General features: G+C 50.0%; 1 protein-coding gene across 4 annotated transcripts in view; it reads left to right on the top strand.

The window, feature by feature from the left end:
* GATAD2B (GATA zinc finger domain containing 2B) overlaps positions 1-20,622 on the top strand; it is an 89,594-nt gene extending 68,972 nt beyond the window's left edge. For 3 of the 4 annotated variants that reach the window (XM_047840067.1, XM_047840068.1, XM_047840065.1), the window contains exons 2-11: positions 2,295-2,630; positions 8,185-8,314; positions 10,199-10,330; positions 10,632-10,763; positions 11,135-11,305; positions 11,792-12,107; positions 13,079-13,281; positions 14,145-14,255; positions 14,401-14,518; positions 15,180-20,622. In XM_047840067.1, coding sequence (XP_047696023.1) covers positions 2,296-2,630; positions 8,185-8,314; positions 10,199-10,330; positions 10,632-10,763; positions 11,135-11,305; positions 11,792-12,107; positions 13,079-13,281; positions 14,145-14,255; positions 14,401-14,518; positions 15,180-15,313 — 1,782 coding nt within the window. In that variant the 5' untranslated portion in view covers position 2,295 and the 3' untranslated portion in view covers positions 15,314-20,622. The remainder of the gene's footprint in view (positions 1-2,294; positions 2,631-8,184; positions 8,315-10,198; positions 10,331-10,631; positions 10,764-11,134; positions 11,306-11,791; positions 12,108-13,078; positions 13,282-14,144; positions 14,256-14,400; positions 14,519-15,179) is intronic. The other variant, XM_047840066.1, reaches the window with a different exon arrangement.
* The last annotated feature ends 961 nt before the right edge of the window (positions 20,623-21,583 follow it).

Here is a 21,583-nt window from a genome sequence, read left to right on the forward strand (position 1 = left end):
AAAGGTGGATTATGTGATGTGTGAATTATGTCTCAATAAGCCTGAGCTTTTAAAAAGAATTAGGGGCGCCTGGGTGGCTCAGTCGGTTAAGTGTCCTACTTTTGACTCAGGTCATGATCGCACTGTTTGAGCCCCACGTTGGGCTCCGTGCTGACAGCTCGGAGCCCGGAACCTGCTTCGGATTCTGTGTCTCCCTCTCTCTCTGCCCTTACCCTGCTTGCACTCTGTCGCTGTCCCAAAAATAAATAAACATTAAAAAAACGATTTTTTTAAGAGAGAATTAAGAAACGTTACCGAAAAACTCCGAGATCTAGCTTCTGATTTTTTTTTTCTGATCTCCAAAATGTCTGTTTCCTTTTGTTGAATACTCTTTTATTGGCTACTCTTCTTCTTTTTTTTTTTTTTTTTTTTTTGGTCATACCCAGAAAAGGATCAAATAGCTCTTATTTTACTCCTCACTGCAAGAAGGAAGACACTTCAGAGGGCGCATGGGTGGCTCAGTCGGTTAGGCATCCGACTTCGGCTCAGGTTGTGATCTCACGGTTTGTGGGTTCGGGCCCCGCGTCCAGCTTTGTGCAGGCGGCTCAGAGCCTGGAGCCTGCTTCAGATTCTGTGTCTCCCCCTCTCTCTGCCCCTCCCATGCTCATGCTCTGTCTCTCAATAATAAATAAATGTTAAAAGAAAAAAAATTTAAAAAAAAGGAAGATGCCTCAAGCACAAACATATTTTTCTTTTCAAGAGCACCAGTTAACATTTATAGTCTTCTCTGTCCTGCTACTTAAGTCTGTGAATCATTGGACCTCATGTCGTATCTTCAAGTATAGAGGAGGTCATAACCCTAGGGCATAGAAATTAAATTTTGTTGAGCATCTTCATGGGGTATCTTCAAGCCCCACGTCAGGCTCTGCTGGCAGTTCAGAGCCTGCTTGGGATTCTGTCTCCCTCTCTCTCTGTCCCTCCCCTGCTTGCTGTGTGTCTCTGTCTCAAATAAAAATAAAACTTAAAAAAAAAAAAAAACAGTTAAATTTTGTTGAGCACCTTCTAAGTACCCACTTTTACAGATAAGATTGAGATTTAGGGAGGTAAAGTAACTTATTAAATATTTGATCTTATAAATGTAATTAGCAGTTTGAGCCTATGTTTCTAGACTCAAAAAATTTTCTTTCCAGTGCCTCGTTGCTATTTCCTACCAGGAAAACAGCCCTGGATTTTCAAGTGTGGAAGAAGTTCTGTATTTAGATTTTGTTAGTGTAAAAAAATCAAAGTGAGAAGGGAAAATGATAATTTTCTTGCCTTTAAGCTGCATAAATAGAGAAAGTATTCCCTCCTATCAGCCTAAACACCTGAATCTTTCATTAAAGCCAGGTATCTTAAGATACTGACTCTATCTGTATAGCCTTGAGGCGGGTTAACTGCGGGCCCTTCTGATTCTTGCTGCTTGCAGACAGTTGAGGCTGCCCGTTAAACGCTCTTTGTTTCGTTCAGCTTTCTCTTTTGTCTCCAATAAGATAAGCCAATGAAAGATATGCCTGAGTGGCCCGAGGAACTTCCCTGTCCATGAAAGAGGTCTTTTCCAGGAGAAGAATTTGGTGTGAGAGGTAAAACCAGTGCGGATGGTTTGAGCATACAGGCACCGCAAAGCAGTCACAAAAGAATGTTTCTTTTCTGAGAGATGTAGGCTCTTAATGGACCATCCAGGTGAGTAGAGCGGTGATATAGTCAGGACCTCAACAACTAGAAAACACTTGAGGCTTACTTTCCACTGCTGAAGTTGAGTGGAGAAATCTCCTTTAATACAGGTGTTCTGGGAAAATGGAGTGTTGATATTTACCTCAGTGATTTTTTTTGTCGTTGTTTTTAATTTTTTTTAATGGTTTTATTTAATTTTTAGAGAGGTAGAGTGTGAGCAGGGAAGGAGCAGACAGAGAGGGAGACAGAATCCGAAGCAGGCTCCAGGCTCTGAGCCGTCAGCACCCAGCCCGACGCGGGGCTCAAACTCGTGACCTGTTGAGATCATAACCCGAGCCGAGGTGGGACACTCAACCGACTGAGCCACCCAGGCGCCCCTAGCTCAGTGATCTTTGAACTGCCCTGTAACGATGATTCTTTTTTGGTAAGATCGACACTACGTGGGGCTCAAACTCACAGCCCTAGATCCAGAGTCACATGCTCTACCGACTCAGCCAGCCAGGCGCTCTTGTGATTCTTCCGAATACCTTTACCACCCATCCTCTTTCTTTACGGACTGTTTAAGGGATTGTGTTCCGATCTCACTTGTATTTTCCTTCCCACAGGATGGATAGGATGACAGAAGATGCTCTTCGCCTGAACCTGTTGAAGCGGAGCTTGGACCCGGCCGATGAGCGAGACGATGTCCTGGCTAAGCGACTCAAAATGGAGGGGCACGAGGCCATGGAACGCCTGAAGATGCTGGCGCTGCTCAAACGGAAGGATCTGGCGAATCTCGATGTGCCACATGAGTTGCCCACCAAACAGGATGGCAGTGGTGTCAAGGGCTATGAAGAGAAACTCAATGGGAATCTCAGGCCTCATGGCGACACCAGGACTGCTGGAAGGCCAGGCAAAGAAAACATCAGCGATGAGCCTGTGGATATGAGTGCCAGGCGGAGGTATGGCTCAGGTCGGCTGCCTCCGGCAATAGGGTCTTCTCATAAACAATGGAAGTGGAGTGGAAAAGGAAAGAATTCCAATGAGAGGAGGTGTTTTTCATCCTAAACCTCCTTGGGAGAAAATGTATGTGTGCCATCTGGCTTGACCGTAAATTCCTCTCATTTCCAGATGAAACTCGGTGCCTCATGTATTTGCTTAGCATACAGAGAATCCTATAGCTTGTGCCCTTAAGATAAAGTGGTCGTCTCTGGATGAAGCAGGCACCATAAAGCTGATAATGCCAGTGGGAAGTGAGATAACACGCGCTCCACTCTGATCTTACAGCCATTTTAGGAGGGCCTCAGTCTTTTCTTCAGACCATCCTGAGAGGTTTAGAATGTTTGTCCTGGAGTCCCAGCTTCTGGTACATCCAGAAGCATGGGGCTGGCTTTTCTTGTGTGAACAGGGCAGTCGCCTTCACGTGGCAGTTCTCTCCGTTCTTGCTTTGTGTGTGTACCGCCCTCCGTGGGCTCCACGCACACATAAGCGTTCATCGTGGTTCACATGCTCAACTCCTGTGCGCCCGCTCTCACACGCACACATCTTCACGGGGCTTCTCTCGGGCATCTGTCAAGGTTGAGTACTTGAAACAGTGGAGCACGTGCTAAGAAGAGGTACTGGCTGAGCCAGTCGTCCGTCGTGAGAAGACTCACGACTTCCGAGCCAGTGAGTCACAGTGAGACCACCTTCGCTTTGAGAACATTCAGTTTGTTAATTGTTCGGATCCAGCTGATAGGGCATGGGAAGTAATCTTTGGTGTCCACTTGCCCTCCTGCTGACCCTGCTGAATTTGTCTTAGGACTGAAGGAGGAGGGAACAGTTACAGCCTTACCTGCGTTTCTTTTCTCCAGATTTTTTGTTTGTTTGTTTTTTCTTTTTTTTATGTAAGCAGGCTTCATGCCCAATGCAGAGCCCAACACGGGGCTTGAACTCATGACCCTGAGATCAAGACCTGAGCTGAGGGGCGCCTGGGTGGCTCGGTCAGTTAAGCGTCCCGACTTTGGCTTACGTCATAATCTCACAGTTCATGTGTTTGAGCCCCACATCAGGCTCTGTGCTGACAGCTCAGAGCCTGCTTGGGATTCTCTCTCTTCCTCTTTGTCTCTGCCCCTCCCTGACTCGTGCTTTCTGTCTCTCTCAAAAATAAACATTAAGACCTGAGCTGAGATCAAGAGTCCGACGCTTAACTGACTGAACCACCCAGGCGCCCCCACTTTCTCTAGCTTCTAATGTACACTTATAAGTACTATCCCAGGATTCTTTTTTTAAGCCACACCCAGTGAGGGGACATTATTCTTGGTAATAGCATTTAAAACCCTTAGGAAACTTTAGATAAATTCCCTATTGGCCATAAAACAGGAGAAAAATCCTCAGATAGCTTGGAAGCTATATGTAGTGTGAGCCGAATATTATGAAAGTAGATTAACCCTTAGATCCTTTGGGGGGAAAAAAGGAAAGCAGATGAATGAGATCATGCACCTGAGCAACCCACTTGCCCCGTAACTACCCTCCCCGCTCTGGAGCAAGTAACTGATCCTACTTGAATGGGGAGGAGGAAGAGGAGAAATGTTGGACGGATTCCTCACATCCCAAATTGGCCCTGAAAGTGCATTTTTCATAGAAGCACTGTCACACATTTTGGTGAGATCTCACTAGTGCTATTATTGGTATTGTACTAAATAAATAAAGTCTGTATTAAAAAGTCAGACTACCGGGGCGCCTGGGTGGCTCAGTCGGTTAAGTGTCCGACTTCGGCTCAGGTCATGATCTCACGGTCCGTGAGTTCGAGCCCCACGCCGGGCACTGTGCTGACAGCTCAGAGCCTGGAGCCTGCTTCAGATTCTGTGTCTCCCTCTCTCTCTGACCCTCCCCCACTCACACTCTGTCTCTGTCTCAAAAATAAATAAACATTAAAAAAAAATTTTTTTTTTTTTTAAAAAGTCAGACTACCTTGAAAACCCTACCATTGCATTTGATTTTATTTTAGAGGAATGAGCTTTGAAACTTGAGCCTCTGGAAACTGGGAGCTGTTTTTAATGGTCTCCAGGAGGGGCTCCTGGGTGGCTCAGTTGGTTGAGTGTCCGACTTCGGCTCAGGTCATGATCTCGCGGTCTGTAGGTTCGAGCCCTGCGTCGGGCTCTGTGCTGACAGCCCGGAGCCTGCTTCGGATCTCTCTCTCTCTCTCTCTCTCTCTCTCTCTCTCTCTCTCTCTCTCTTTGTCTCTCTCTCTCTCTGTGCCCCTCCCCCACTCATGCTCTGTCTCTCTCTCTCTCTCTGTCAAAAATAAATAAGCATTAAAAAAATAATAATTAAAAAAAAATAATAATGGTCTCCAGGAAAAGGGGGTTGATGTAAACAATCTAGATCCCCATTCTACATGGAAAACTAGGCCCTACTGGCCTCTGTCACTCTTCTTCCCTTTCCCCAGATACACTGACAGTTATTTCTACTTAGCCCCAAGCTTTTTCTAAGAATGAATGGGATTGATAGATTGTTCAACAAGGAGAGCAACAGTTTCTTTGATATGGACAAAAGGAGAGAATTTAAAAGCAGAAATAATGAAGAGCCCGTGGTATCAGTGATAGCCCTATCATAATCGTCATCAGTTGGACAGGTTACAAACTATATGAAATCAGGTGTATGTGAAACCAGCGTTTGCTTATGTTTTGGAATGCTAGAAAAACACAGCAGTTTTCTTTCTATTTAGTTGTTTTTACTACCAGAAGGAGGATCAGGAGGTACACAGCTTTTGGGAACCTGCCAGTCTGAGTCGTGAGTGACGTCAGCAACAAGTCAGGCTTTTAGTAATCTCTCTCCGATGGCTGGAGTTTCATACTTAAGAACGTCAAATGATGTAAATCACATACATGTTTGGGAAAGTGGAAAAATCATTTCTGTTCCTGGAAAGTTTAATAAATGAGACCAGAATCCCAGGTCAACAAGTAAAACAAACAAACAAAAAACTTGAAGAATGGGACAAAACCTGGGCCTCACCTGGCCTGTGCTGCACCTGATGTGGGTCTGATCACATCCAGGAGTACAATCTCAGGGTTGTTCTCAGAGACAACTTCCCAGCAAATGCCGCTCGTTTCCACAGCCTCCATCCAGGAATGGCTCTGCCTGTCTTGTTGCTGAGCCACCCCGAAGCAGCAGGAGGCACTCATTTGAGCAAGGAGGAGTCCCTTAGCTTCGAGATAGTCTTGATGCGTGTATCCAGCCCTGAACAGAATGGAAGGAGATTGGGACTGTTGGTGTCAATAAACATTGGAGAACCAAGTGAAAGTAGAAATCTACCAGATCTCAAAATCATTCACCCATGTTGGTGTCAGGGATGGGCGGGGGGGGGGGGGGGGGGGGGGCGGGGGGGCGGCAAGGATGAAGGAATGTAGAAATGAGAAAATCACCAGAAAATGAATTCAGGTCAGCTTGACCATTACTCCAGCATTGTGGGGTTAGGGAAAGAAAGGCTCTTCTCCCTCTAGTGGCTTCTTTTTCTGTGACCCCACACGCTCAGCTGCCTGGGACCAGTGCTTGTAGAGCAATCCAGACAAACCTAATGGTTTCCAAGACAGTCGTGTGTGTCATTCTGTGCCTCTGTTTTATGTTCTCAGCTAAATTTGGTTTATTTTACTTTTTTTTTTTTTTTTTTTTTTTTTTAATTTTTTATTTTAGAGAGCGTGTGAGCGGGGGAGAAGGGCAGAGGGGGAGAGAGAGAATCCCAAGCAGGCTCCGTACTTAGTTTGGAGCAGAACCCGACAAGGAGCTTGGTCCCATGACCCTGGGATCATGACCCGATCTGAGATCAAGTCAGATGCTCAACCAACTGAGCCTTCCAGATGCCCCAAATTTGGTTGATTTTAGGAATTCAGCCCAGTTGAGAAACTGAATGCCTAACCCAACTATCCAGGGTATTTTGTTCAAAGCCCCTGGGCATCCATGTCCCAACAGCAGCTGAGACAAGAGACCCAGAGAAATGGTAGAAAGGCTCTCAGGACTAAAGGTCTGTGGGTGTTAAGGATTTGGGTTTCATGTTTAAGTAAGAACTAAAACACATTGCTTTTTTTTTTTTTTTTTTTTTTTTTAATTTTTTTTTTTCAGCGTTTATTTATTTTTTTTTTTTTGGGGGGGACAGAGAGAGACAGAGCATGAACAGGGGAGGGGCAGAGAGAGAGGGAGACACAGAATCGGAAACAGGCTCCAGGCTCTGAGCCATCAGCCCAGAGCCCGACGCGGGCTCGAACTCACGGACCGCGAGATCGTGACCTGGCTATAGTCGGACGCTTAACCGACTGCGCCACCCAGGCGCCCCTAAAACACATTGCTTTTAAGTCTGTGTATTCCTAACTGTACTGAAGAACTCAAGGAAGTAGGGTCTGGGAAGATATCTTTGAGTTAAGAAATCAGAGTTAGGGGGGTACCTGGGTGACTCAGTCGGTTAATCCAGCACAGGTCATGATCTCACGGTTCGTGAGTTCAAGACCCATGTCAGGCTGTGTGCTGACAGCCCAGAGCCTGGAGCCTGCTTCACATTCTGTGTTTCTCTCTCTGCCCCTCCCCAGCTTGCACTGTGTCTCTGTCTCTCTGAAAAATAAATAAACATTAATTTTTGTTTTGTTTTTTGTTGTTAAGAAATCAGAGAGTCAAAAGATGTGGTCATTGGTTTGGGAACCTGAGGCATTCAGAATTTCCAGAATTCTGGTCATCCAGCTCTTAGGGAGTGCCATTTTTATCATCTTAGAGAAATAAGTATGATGCTTTTAACTAGCCCCAAAAGACCAAAACCACAATTGTCTAATAAGTGAGAACTGAAATACAGGGGAGCCAATGAGGAGGATTTAAGATTTCAAAGTCGTTTCTGGAGAGTTTATTTTTGAGGGAAGATGCTGAGTACAAATCTGGTAAGTAGATGCCAGGTCCAGAGATGCGGTTTAGGAGTTTCGGTGTGCCAGAAGCCGTAGACTTGGCCCGGTCCTCCCCCTCAGGCGGCTGGCACAGCACCTTCTTGTGTCCTAACTTGGGACTGCCGCTGGGGTTGTCCCGTAAGCTCCTCTCCGTCAGCCCTCAGGCAGCCAGGGCCGCGCGGTGCGGTGGACCGAGCTGCCTCCACGCAGTGGGCGTTCCGTACCTCAGCTCTGCCCTTGCCCTTCTTCCTCCGCCAGGCCGGCTGTTCCCTGCCTGAGCCTCTGCGTGACTAGTGAGACAACCCAAAGGGAAGTGAGATACAGGGCAAGCGTTTAGAGTTTTGATTCAATGGATGTGATAAGAACACTCACCTCTCACTCCCACTTCTGAAGCCAGTCACCGTGTGTCTGGTCCCTGCACAAGGAATTCGGATGGAGAGCACACTTGCTGAGGATTTGTCACCACTCACATCTTGGTGTCGTCTGTGTCCTAAGATTTGAATCTCCTGACTGAACTGAGACAGACCTAAGTTCCCTTGGATTCCTTTGTTCAGCGTGCAAAAGAAGTTTTCTTAATTGTTGAAATACCTTAATTTTTTCTTTTCTTATCTAGTGAGCCAGACCGTGGGAGGCTGACTCCCTCCCCAGACATCATTGTTTTATCTGATAATGAGGCTTCCAGTCCCCGCTCCAGCTCCCGAATGGAAGAAAGACTCAAAGCAGCCAACCTAGAGATGTTTAAGGTAAAAAAAGAGAGAAGAAAGATAAAAAGATTTCTTTCTTCATTTTTGCTCCTGTTTAGTTCCCTAAGAGACCCAGTTCTGTTTTTTTTATAATTTACTTTTTTTTAATGTACCATCTTAATAATTTAAGTTTATGTATTTTTGAGAGCGAGAGAGTGTGAGCAAGCAGGGGAGTTGCAGAGAGAGAAGGAGAGAGAAAAAATCCCAAGCAAACTCCATGCTGCCAGGGTACAGCCCGACACGGGGCTCGAACCCATGAACCATGAGATCATGACTTAAGCCGAAATCAAGAGTCAGATACTTGATCGACTGAGCCACCCAGGTGCCCCTATAGTTTACTTTTTGAATCTAAATAACTACCCACAGGGGCACCTGGGTGGCTCAGTCAGTTAAGCGTCTGACTTCGGCTCAGGTCATGATCTCGCAGTCTGTGAGTTCGAGCCCCATGTCAGGCTCTGTGCTTACAACTTGGAGCCTGGAGCCTGCTTCAGATTCTGTGTCTCCCTCTCTCTCTGCCCCTCCCCTGCTCACATTTTGTCTCTCTTTCTTTCTCTCAAAAATAAATTTTTTCTTAAATAAATAACCTGTTGATGAAACTTTTTATAAATCTCAGCTTCAAGGGCATTTTATTTATTTACTTTTTACTGTTTTTTGTTTGTTTTTTGAAAGAGAGCACGTGCACAGGGGAGGGACAGAGGGAGAGAGTCTTAAGCAGGCTGCACAGCCAGTGCAGAGCCTGATGTGGGGTTTCATCTCAGAACCCTGGGGTCACGATTGGAGCCTAAATCAAGAGTCAGGTGCTCAACTCACTGAGCCACTTAGGTGCTACTATTTTTTTTTTCAAGATTATATTTTTGGGGTGCCTGAGTAGCTCAATCGGTTAAGCATCTGACCTCAACTCAGGTCATGATCTCACAGTTCATGGGTTTGAGTCCGTGTCAGGCTCTGCACTGGTGGTGCAGAGCCTGCTTGGGATTCTCTTTCTCTCTCTCTGCTCCTCCCCCACGAATGCTCTCTCTCTCTCTCTCTCTCTCAAAAATGAATACATAAACGTTAATATATATATTTTATTTTTAAGTAATCTCTACACCCAACATGGGGCTCAAACCCACAACCCTAAGATTAAAAGTCTTAGGTTCCACTGACTGAGCCACCAGCCAGGTGCCCTGAGGGCATGCCCTTTTAGAGGGCATTAAGAGAATCAAGTGAAGAAGATAGTGTGACAAAGCATATTCAGTATAATTTATCTTTGGAAAGTGAAAACTCAGTAAGTCACAGAAATAAACTCTTGGCTGGAACCACTGTAACCTGGTTCTCATGATGTGGAGAAACTCCTAAGTTTTTATGTATATCTAGAAGAAACTTGGCTTAATAAGTTCTAGAAACAGTGTTTAAAAATTTTTTATGTTTTATTTATTTTTGAGAGACAGAGAGTGAGCAGGAGAGGGGCAAAGAGAGAGGGAGACACAGAATCCGAAGCGGGCTCCGGGCTCCGAGCTGTCAGCACAGAGCCCAACGGGGGCTTGAACTCACAGACCATGAGGTCATGACCAGAGCTGAAGTCAATGCTTAACCGCCTGAGTCCCCCAGGCATCCCTGGAAACAGTGTTTTCAAGAACAGTTCCCTTTGCATCTCCCTTTGCCCCGTCTTCTATTTTGCCAGGAATCTGGTTGATTAGCATTTATGTTCTGTAAGCATCTTCTGAGCACCTGCTGAATCCCTAGCCCTGAGCTAGATCCAGGGACACAGAGACAGTAATCCCCATTACTAGTCCTGCTTCGTGTGCAAGATCCAGAGCTCAGCCCTGGAAGAAGAGACCATCTCGCAGGAAGGGGGACTCTGGGTGCCTGCTCCCGTAGCTGAGGGACCTGGTGTTTCCTTAGGGGAAAGGCATTGAGGAGCGGCAGCAGCTCATCAAGCAGCTGAGGGACGAGCTGCGATTGGAAGAAGCCCGGCTGGTGCTGCTGAAGAAGCTGAGGCAGAGCCAGCTCCAGAAGGAGAACGTAGTCCAGAAGGTACTGACTGCGCCCTGGAAGCAAGGGGCTGGGTCTGACGGTGGCCTCACCCAGGTAGGTTCAACTGGGTGGCCCGTTCTTGTCCAGTTCCGTGCTTTTTAGTTTCTAAGAAGAGTGATTTCTTTTTTCTTTTTCTTTTTTTTTTTTTTTTTTAATTGTAGGCCCTAATCAAGAAAACCTTGATTCCATTTTTCTCGGTTTTCCTTCTGGTCAACAGAAGCTTCACACTGGGGATTTTTAAAGTCCAGGAGTGTACCAGACTTCTGCCTCTGTTTCTTCATTCTGTCTTCTCTCCCCCCAGACCCCGGTTGTGCAGAACGCGGCATCCATCGTGCAGCCATCTCCTGCCCATGGGGGACAGCAGGGCCTGTCCAAGCTTCCCTCCCGGCCTGGGGCCCAAGGGGTGGAACCACAGAGTCTGAGAACATTACAGGTGCGTAACCTGCCTTGGGGCCCCGTGTATCCCAGCTCTGGTTTGGGACTTCTGTGACGATCGTAGAAGAACCTGGCCGTGGTAGAGGTGCTGGTGCTGCCCACAGTCCCGTTGGTCCCTCCTCGCTGACTGGCTGTGTGTTACTGGGTGGCACAGTGGGACAAGTAATCCTCCTCTTCCCACTGTGGTTTTTCTTCTCCGGAGGTTTCTAGCTTAGCCCTTTCTCATCTAGGAGTAGACAGAATTCCCGAGTCTCGCTGTGTTTCTGTTTTTCCACTCAGCCGTGTGTTATAGGCAGTGTTCTCTCTCTAGCATGTTGGTGGAGCGTTTTACCACCTATGACTGCTTCCTTTCTTCTTCTTCCCCCTCAGGGTCACAGTGTCATCCGCTCCGCGACCAGTACCACCCTCCCACATATGTTGATGTCCCAACGTGTTATTGCACCAAACCCAGCCCAGCTACAGGGTCAACGGGGCCCACCTAAGCCTGGCCTTGTACGCACCACAACACCCAACATGAATCCTGCCATCAATTACCAACCGGTGAGAAAGTCCTAATATGGAAACAGAGAAGTCTTTTCTTTGCTTTCCCTGTTGAAAGGACCACAGACCGTACGGTTTGGGACATAGAGAAGCCCTAGGACAGCCAGGGTAATTGTGGTAGAGCTTGTATCGATCGTAGTGCCCAGGGTGGAAGCTGGAGGGACTCCCTGGGAGTAGGAGCGGAGAAGGGAGGCTGTACGGCAGAGCGGCAGCAGGCTCACACCCGCCTGGAGGAAAGCAGCGGGGGTCAGGGGAAGAAGAGGCCTGAGGATGTGGGCCAGAGAGCATCCCCCGTGCTTGTGTTCCTCCGCCTCCTAGCTTCTGTCGTTTTGTCGTTCTGTCGAGGTTGGACACCTCGTCCTTTTTTCTGAGTTTCAGGAAAGCTAAGTTGTCCCAACTCGGCTCAGGTAGTGTTTTCTGCCACCGAAGCAAGAATTCGTCCTTCCCCCGCACCCCGCCACTGACCCTGTGCTCCCTCCATTCCAGCAGTCGAGTTCTTCTGTTCCCTGCCAGCGCACAACATCCTCTGCCATCTATATGAACCTCGCCTCCCACATGCAGCCGGGGACTGTGAACAGGGTGTCCTCACCCCTGCCGAGCCCCAGTGCCATGACCGATGCCGCCAACTCCCAGGCTGCCGCCAAACTGGCTCTTCGCAAACAGCTGGAAAAGACCCTCCTGGAGATTCCGCCGCCTAAACCTCCTGCTCCCCTGCTTCACTTCCTGCCTAGCGCGGCCAATAGCGAGTTCATCTACATGGTGGGCTTGGAAGAAGTCGTACAGAGTGTCATCGACAGCCAAGGTGAGGCTGTTTTTTGTGGTCAGTCTTTTATCTACACAGGAGGTTGCCAAGCCTGATTGACCTGGGCCGCGTATCCCAGGGCGCTGTGTGACGTCAAGTAACCTGTTCTTACTGTTGTCAGACCACCTCCCGTTCGTTACTCGGAAATGCCTTTTGTATGTCTGTATATCTTAGGCTTAACATTTGTATTGTATTTTGTAGATCGTGTATATTTTTGGCAGGATGTCATTTGGTCCTTTTCAGTGGTGCCCAGCACGATGTATACACAATTTGGTGACTAGAACACTTACGTGTAACATCAGCGCTTGTGTGGCATTGCGCTGCGTTGTTACGTTCAGTCCCTGCCACTTGAGGACTTACAGGTGGGAAAGTAGGTGTACTGACTGAGTAGGTGACCGTGACCAGGTGGAAGCTGTGAACCAGAGCTGACCCAGACTGTGAAGCATTGACACTACCAGAAGTTATTAAGCCTGAGTTTCCAGACATGTGGACTTAGGGGAACACCTGACGGTGGAGGAAAGTGCCTGAAGGGCTCAGCATTGACTCTAAACAGGTCTAATTCGGACACTGGTAACTAAACGGTGTAAATGTGGCAGTGCGGTCTGAGGTCAAAACGTGCTAAGGAGCCTGTGTCGCGGACCCAGGTGGAGTCTGCCGCCCTGTGAGTTAGCACGCTTCCTTCTTGCTGTACTAAAAGTCCGCAAACCCGGGTTCTTGTCTCAGCTTTGCCCTCAGGAGCTCTGTTTCTTCGTGTCCTCCTCTGTAAGTGGGGACGGTACCGTCTGAATTCCCTGAAGTGACGTTGTTACAGTCGAATGAAATAAAAGTTATTTTATAAACTGCAGAGTACTCTTCTTGTAGAGTCTCTTTCTGAATTCAGCAGAATAACCTCCTGAAAAATTCATTTGGTGAAGAGAATCGGGAGATGGGGAGATGCGAAGGCCCTGATTGCTCTCTCTGTTGGCATCTAGGCAAAAGCTGTGCCTCACTCCTGCGGGTCGAACCCTTTGTTTGCGCCCAGTGCCGCACAGATTTCACCCCTCACTGGAAGCAAGAGAAGAATGGTAAGATTCTGTGTGAGCAGTGTATGACCTCCAACCAGAAGAAGGCTCTAAAGGCCGAACACACCAACCGGCTGAAAAATGCTTTTGTTAAAGCCCTACAGCAGGAACAGGTAAGAATCCTGATGTCTCCCCAACCACCTACTCAGGTTGGGTTTTCCCAAAAGGTAGCTCCTTCTAGTTTTTAGAGGATTTGTCTGTGCGATCCCCACAGTCCTGACGGCCTGGAGGCCCGGGTTCCCTGTTCCTCCCCGTACCGATCTGTCTGCTGATCTCCATGTGACTGTCTCTGGTGGGGCAAGAGCATGAATGACAGTGTGGTCCAGGGTGGGGACAGACAGGAGGCAGACATGTGGCTTTCCCTGGTGGCAGCCGAAGAAATCCCTCAACTTCTTGCCCTCCTCAAACAAGTGGATTTTGGTGGGAGGGATTATATTTGTACTGGAAATCTCTCAGAGAGGCCGAATTCTCTGCAGTCCATATTTGACAAGGGAATGACCCAGGAGAGAGTGGACTGTAATGTGGCCCGGCGAAGAGGAACGGCAAGGAGGGAGCAGGCGTGCCCTGCGGTCTGGGCGAGGGGAAGATGTGTTGGGGAGCTTGGATCCTTCCCCTCAGTCCTGCTTCCACCCCACCACCCATCAGACCCCTTTGGGTGGCGTCCAGGGACCTTCTGGAAAACAGGTAGACAGGAGTCAAAAATAAAACCTCCGTAAACTGCTCACCATCACGTCCGTCAGCTGGTTGCCACCACCCAGGCGTCTCCTGCCAGCATCTGAGCGCCGGCTTTTCCTGGACAGACGGACCCCTTAATCAGCACAGCAGGGCTAGCTCCTTGTGCCCAGAGCCCCAACTTGCCTTCTCCATATCCCTCCTACTTGTCGTGTCGGCAGCAGTAGAAATAGGAGGAGCCCTAGGTTTCCTGGGTAGGAAATTGGGTGCTGTCCTGCCAAGTTGACCTGCTGACTCCCGACAGGAAATCGAACAGCGACTACAGCAGCAGGCAGCCCTTTCCCCCACTGCGGCTCCGGCCGTGTCCAGTGTCAGTAAACAAGAGACCATCATGAGACATCATACGCTTCGGCAGGTGAGGCCGTCTGGGGTGGTTTGCCAGCCGTGGATCCCAGCGTGTCCGCCTTTGCTGGGAAGTCCTTCTTCCCGGACCCCTACCCCCCCACCCCACCCCTTCCAGCGCGGCCACCTAGTGACCCACTGTCTGCTCCCTGTCACAGGCTCCACAGCCCCAGAGCGGCCTCCAGCGCGGCATACCCACATCTGCCCGTTCCATGCTCTCCAACTTCGCGCAGGCGCCCCAGCTGTCTGTGCCTGGTGGCCTCCTTGGGATGCCAGGTAAGAAGCAGTGATGGGAGGGGCCTTCAGGCTAGCAGGCCGCTCTTCCGCTTCTGCGCTTTCTTTAGGCCTTTCTCCCTTCACTCTGGTTTTTTAGCATGTTTGCTAACTTCATGGTCCATGCAGAGCACAGCGCAATAGGGTTCTGGTGGTGAAAACAGCACAGTCCCTGCCCTTGTCTGTTCACTGTCTGGTGGCCCCGTTGGTGGGTGTGTGGTCACTGACCTCGACGACAAGAGCAGGGTCAGCTGTCCCCACCCTGTTTGAATGGTGGAGGGCTGCTGCTTCACAGAAATCCAAAGCGTAGTCCACGAGTGCATCCCTGTGTCTTCATTACTCTCCTCTGTTTCTCTGACTCTCCCATCCCGTCAAGACCGTGTTTGTTCTGTTCCTGGTAGGACTGAAGTTTCGAGAGGACCCCTTTCCCTAAACGTGGGGTGCAGAGGGGCAGTTGGCTGCTGACATAACACTTACCTAAGTCTGGACAGATGCACACAACCTCTGGTGCCCCCGCCCCACCTCCAAGTCCACGCCCCCGAGTCCTCCCAGGTCATACCTGGGACGGTCACCGGGTCGTGCAGCCAAGAAGATGCTGCTTCCTCTTCTAACGCCTGCCCCTCCCCCCCTCCCCCCCACTCCCGCTTTTGTCTCCTGGGTCCAGGTGTCAACATTGCATACTTGAACACCGGCATCGGAGGACACAAAGCTCCCAGTTTGGCAGACAGACAGCGGGAGTACCTTTTAGACATGATCCCTCCCCGGTCTATAGCGCAGTCCATCAGCGGGCAGAAATAACGCCTGTCCACGTGCACTGCCCCAGCCTTGAACCCTTTACCCCTCCTCTCCCATTGCCCCCAACTTCCGTCGCATGCAGTGCCTGTACTGGTGCCTACCATACACGGAAAACAGAAAACAGAAGACAAACCTAGAAATCAACAGGAAAACGCGCCTGCCCTGCCCGCCACCCCTCTCTCACTGCTGCGATTCTGCCGCTCTTGTCTTCTCTCCGGTTTTCTTTCACAGTGAGGTGCTCTTCACCTCGGATGAGGTCAGAGTGAGGTCCTGGAGAGAGAGAAATCTAAGCCCTCTGACGTGTGTTTCTAAAGTTTTTATGCTCTAATTGTTATCATTTTTAATGATGTTGTGTGTCCTCCCCTTTGTTCAGTGGACGGTTAAACCTTTTTATTTTCTCAATATTTTTCTTTTTCCCTTCTTTTTTTTTTCTTTTTTGTAAACACAGATGACATTCAGATAAATGACAGGAGCATTGCAGGGGGTCCCCAAGCAGATATGACTGGCAACGTTGGGGGCAGAAGTTTTTAATGCACTTAACCTGGGGATGGGGCAAGGTGATGGCATCAGATAGGGAGGACATCAGCCCTTGGTGTCTCTGGGCTGGACAGTCTGGGAGGTGGTGTTTTGTACTGAAGTTGGGCTCTAAGAATGAGGGGAATGAGCCTGGAGGGAGAAGCTTTAAAATGTAACCACCGCGGAATTGACCCACAGAGAAACGGGAGAGGGACATGGGGACAAGTATAGTGCTGAGCCAAGGAGGACGGAGGCTGGTGTTGGCCTCCTGGATGCTCTCCTGGTCCCAGTGGAGATAGAGGTCTATTCCAGGTCAACTAGCCCAAAATTATTTCACCTTACTTTCTTTGTAAAATCCCCCCCCCCCCCACCTTTTTAATCCTGATCTGCTCCTGGTAAACTCAGTCCCCAAGTCCCGTCTATAATCCGGGAGGCGTAGCTGTTCCCAGCCTGAGTTAGCCGGTGTCCTGGGAGCTGGGCGGGACATACTGAGTGAGACAGAGAAGGGAAGAGAGAAGGGCTTTCTCTCCCAGCAGGTGAGACCCCATCTGTCTGTCCCACCCTCCAGCCAGGAGGAGGGAACAGGGATGCCTCACCAGCTTGGAGTCCTGCCCTGGTCTGCTGTCCTGAATGCAGAACCCACTGCTCAGAGCCACACAACTCTGGTCAAAGCCAGCTCTGGGTCTCGGCTGCAAAAGTAGTTGTGGTGTCCCCCTCCCAAACCCATCTCCAGAAATCTATTAATTTTCCTTTTTTGTTGTTTTCAGCTTTTTCTTGAGCGCTACTAATGTAGGGAATGAACTGAATTGTGCAATGTTGCTGTTCTGGGGATAAGAGAGGTTAGCACCCCATCTGCCCACACCGTGGGGGAAGTAAGAGGGGGACCAGGCTGTCTCTGAGGTAAAGGAAGCCCCTAAAAGGCAGGGGTTTCTGCTCTCCCGTAACACTCACCTGCCTCTCCAGCTCTAGAAGCTGCCAGAGTACAGAAAAGGGATACACTGAGCAGAGACGTGTGAAGAGGAGTTTAGAATTTTGCCCTTGAAAGCCACCTGGGAAAGTTCCCCCACTTTTATTTTAAAAAATTAAATAATGTTTTTAAAGTAAGAAGGCACTTTTAAAATTAACACACACACAAACTGCACATCTTGCCCATAAAGTTTGTGGGTCAGTGGGGAGAAGGAGCTGGAATCAGGCTCAGTCCCCCCCCCTCCCTATACCCCAGAGCCACTGTGGGTTACTCTACTGGCCCTACGGGCCTTCCTGGGTTTTTTCTTTCCTCCCTTCCCCCAAATTCATTGAGCACTTAATAAAGGAGCAGAGATACAGCCTGTGTCTGGGCTCCCCCAGTGGTGAAGTGATCTGAAGCTAGATGCTAGTAACAGATAGTGATGGGCTGTTTGGAGTATTTTTCTGGGGCCTGTGGTGCCCCTGACTGTAAGTGGGGGAGAGGGGGGATTATGAAACTGGGTCTGGGGTTATTTTAAAATTATATATATATATATACATATATATATAAAAAGATATATTCTTACATCTTTGCCCTCTGTGCTTTGAAAGCACTGGATAAATCGTTTGGTTTTGCTTTTCTCTCTTCCACGAAATTGGAAGCTTTTTTATTATTTTCTTTCTTTTTGTTTTTTGTTGTTTTTTTAAATTTTCCCTGCAAATCACCTTGCCTTGTGGCATGTCTGTCTAGCCTCTTCCGCCCCACCCGCCATGACAAAGTGCCATTTCTGTCATGTCTCCCCTCCCCCAGCTCGGAGGTACCAGGTGCCCAAGTTTGTCAGTTGAGATTAAAAGTAAGGAACAGAGAATGTGCAATACCGTCTGGTTGGGGGCCATCCCTGCCCTGAGCTGAGTCTCCTCCCTGGGAGCCAGGCCACCTGTGATGGGGTTTGGAAGTAGGAAGTGTAGACGAGGGGGGGAGCTGGGAGCCATGGGGAACGGCCCAGCCTAGTGCCTGGCGGGGTGCTGAGGCGGTGGGGGGGGGTGGTGGGGGTGGGCTGGGGGTGGGCAGAGCGGGAGCCTTCCCAGTTTCTCCCCTCAGGCTCAGTCACATAGAGGCTGCTCAATGACTAGTTTAGCTCCGTGACCCTTTGCTCAATCGCTGGTGTTTGATTTCTCACTTCTCCCCATTTCCATACCCTTCCCTGGGATTAGCGATGGGGGTGAGTTTTCCTTAATCATGGTGAAGTACCAGCCTTTCACTTCCTCTTGCTCCCGCCCTGTCTTCCTTACTTCTTGAGTTTTTCATCACTGATCACCTTGTGTCCCTCCCAGTCTCTTGTCGCTGTCCATCCCCAGGCTGAGCCCGTACACACTAACCCTCGTGCCTAAAGATAGGAAGAAAGGCGACCCCCTGTTCAGAGTGGTCCTCCACCCCAGTGCTCTGAAGCTCAGGGGGATGGCTAGAGCGAGGGCCCCCGCTGGCTCTGCCTGGCTCCCCCCCCACCCCCTACCCCCCCCCCCCCCCCCCCCCCGCATCCAGAGGCTCTGAAAGTAGTCGCTTGTGGCCGGTGGCTTCCTCCCTAGACGCCTGAAACGGGTAGATGAGCGGGGGGGGTGGGGGGGGTGGGGGTGGGGGGGGGTGGGGGGGGTGTAAGGCTGAGGGACAGGGGTCCTCCTCATTTGTAGATTTTTTTTTTTTAATTTTTATTTGCTATTTTTGTCATTTGACCACAGCATCTGGACTTTCTCCATCCCTGGAATAAGTATTTTTTCCACATTTTTGGATGTATGTATGGTAGACAATTTTTTTTAAGACACAAAGATAAATGTTTTCCTGCTTTGGTTACCTTTCCTTTCCCCCTTTAAAAGGAATTAGCTATAGAACTGCTTTGTAAAGATGCTTCTTGGTATTTTACTTTCGTTCCTTTCCCCAACCACTCCTTGCCCCAGACCCCTGCAGAAGGCATAACCCTTCTCTCCACACCCCACCCACCCAGCCCTAGGCTCCCCTGCCCTCCAACAAGACTTTCATTAGCTTATGATACTTGCTGCCGAGATGTTATAACAAGGACTCATTCGTGTATATAAGCTATTTCTTGATCCATTTAAAAGGAATTGTACATTGTGTAGAAAAAAAAAAAAAAAACTGAAAAAGAGAAAAAAAAGCCCTCGCCATGGATATTGTGAAACTGTGTTACGTCGTTTTGTAATGTGCCCGTTTGTGTATGATCCGTGTGCAAAAGGGTTTCTGGGGAAGGGGCGGGGGTAGGGAGGCAGGGCTGTGGAGGCCGGGGCGGGGGAGTGGGCCGGGCCCAGCACGCGGAGACTGGCAGCTGCCCCCACCCCATCCCTCCCGAGAGACGCCACCCCCCCCACCACCCACCCCGATTTGTGCCTTGCCCCCCCGCCCTGGAGTAGCCCCTCCGGGTCACCAGCACTGCCTTGGCAGAGCCCACCCCCGACCCTAAGCCGCCCGCCCCCCCCCCCCCCCCCCCCGCCCCCAGCATTCGGCGGATACTGCGGGGAGGTGCTGGGGGCTGGGGGGCAGCCGGGGAGCGGGGCAGCTCCCGGGGGCATTGAAACCAAGTATTCTTATGAATTGTAATTGTATTTGCACTGTTTTTTTCCTCTGACTGCATCAGCATATATACAATATACCTATATAACAAAATTCAGTGTCAAGCTTTCTTATGCAAGGGATTTCCCCCACCCCACCTTGAGCGTAGATGACCAGGGGTGATAGGGTCTCAGCAAAGTCACCCCAAGAAAGCCTCATGTATCACGTGCGTCTACACGTGCTTTTAGGCTTCGTCAGGGGGGTGAGGCTGGGCCACTGAAAGCTGGGGTTCCCGGTCCGTGCTGTCGAGAGTGGAGAGCCACAGCACACAGGGTGGGGTGGCAGTGACCTGGGGTCCTGCCCCAGGCTTTCCCACTAACTTGCTATGTGCCCTTCGGGAGGGTTCATTTTCTGGGTCTCTGTTTTCTTGTCTGTGAAGCGACAGGGGAGATCACCTGGCCACGAAGTGTAAGATTCCGTTTCATGCTTCTTTCCTCACCTGCAAGACCACAGCTGGAGGTGGGGAGAGTGGTGGGGCCGCAGATGCAGGGAGGGCACCTAAGTGCTGCGGTGGCTGCGTGCGTGGCCCGGCCCGGCCCCGCCATTACTTTGGTTTCGGGAAGGGCAGCAGAGTGAGGTCGAGGTGTCAGCAGAGCCGTGGCCGCTTTGCCCTCGGGCCCCTGGGGTGCTGGGGGCAGTGGTGCCCAGGCTTCTGGTCTGGCCGCCTGCATTCTTGGTGAGCCGCACGGCCGCGTGGCGGAGCTCAGATGTACCCACTTCTTCTCGTCTCCCTCCCTCGGACCTCATCTGAGCCCTTGCAGGCGGCTCCCCACAGCCTGGTCCTGGGCTCCCACATTCGAGGCCCCCCTTTCCCCCACCCCACCCCAGGAAGCCTGGAGAGGGTCTGGGACGGTGAGTGAGGCCTGAAGGTCGGGCAGCGTGGGGGTGGGGTGGGGGGCGGGGCTGGGGCGGGACCGGCCTCTCTGAATGGGGGTTGGGGGCAGGACCCTTTTGCACAGGCTCTAAGTTTCCTTTTTTTTTTTTTTTTTTTAACCTCATTCTGATTTTCTGCATTGTGTTTGGAAATTAAAATGAAAAAACTAAGACCAACAGAAACTGGTTTTCAAAAAGGCAAATACACTCCCATCCGTTTCAGATGCTGCTGAGTGCTTCAGCAGCAACAGATTCAAATAAGCTAATTTTTGGAGAAAGGATTAAAAGAAAAAAAACTTTGTAATATTTATCACTTGCAAGCTATGTTTAATAAAGAAAGGAATGGTTTCTAAACTTTCCTGTGCCTCGTGCTTTGGTCCATTTAGGGGCGATCGGAAGACGAGCTGTCGCCTGTGCTCCCTGCGGCTACGGGGCAGCTTCGGCTCATGCCCCTTCTGTCCACCACGATGGTTCTTGAGAGCCTGTGCCCACTGTGTGTTCTTGTTCCTCCACCCTTATGTGGAGCCCGAGCTCTGGAGGCCACTGACCTCCCATTTCGGGTCAAGAGCGTAGGGAAGGAGGCAGCACTGAGCAGAGGCTGGGCCCCCAGCTGTCCTGGCCTCCCCTCCCATCATAACCACTCTGGTCTCTACTGTGACACGAGGCTTCTAGAGACGGCAGCCTTGGAGCCACAGCTCGCTCTGCCCTGCTGGCCCTCAGTCTGCGTGCAGCACCCGGAGACACCGGAACCCTCCTGCCACCTCACCCTGCTCCCCCAAGTGTTCCTTACGACCCAGAACATGAACCGGGTCCTAATTTATTTTGTCCATTTTCATTATTTCCAACAACGCACTTAGATCGGGTCCACCCAGGGGACAGGATGTTGTTTCCTCAAGGACTGGAAGTTTGGGGCTGTTTTTAACCCTTCGGTCCCGGCCACATTTCATGGTGTAGGGGCAGGGCCCGGCCCCACTGGGGTCTTGTCATCGGCACCAGCGTCATTCCAGGAGCACAGAGAAGACCCTGTTGGGGGGTCCCCCTCCAAACCTGGGGTTTTTCGGGGTGCCTGGGTGGCTCAGTTGGTTGACCATCTGACTTAGGCTCAGGTCATGATCTCACTTCGTGAGTTCAAGCCCCACGTTGGGCTCTCTGCTGTCAGTGCAGAGCCTCTTGTCTCCCTCACTCTCTGCCCCTCCCCCGCTCACACTCTCTCAATAAATAAATAAATAAATAAATAAATGAGTTAAGATAAATAAGCCCTGGGGTTTTTTTCCTCCAAAGTCTTCCCTCCTTTGGTACAATACAGGACAGCCCTTGGA

Source organism: Prionailurus viverrinus, chromosome F1, assembly GCF_022837055.1.
Source record: "Prionailurus viverrinus isolate Anna chromosome F1, UM_Priviv_1.0, whole genome shotgun sequence".
Taxonomy (NCBI): domain Eukaryota; kingdom Metazoa; phylum Chordata; class Mammalia; order Carnivora; family Felidae; genus Prionailurus; species Prionailurus viverrinus.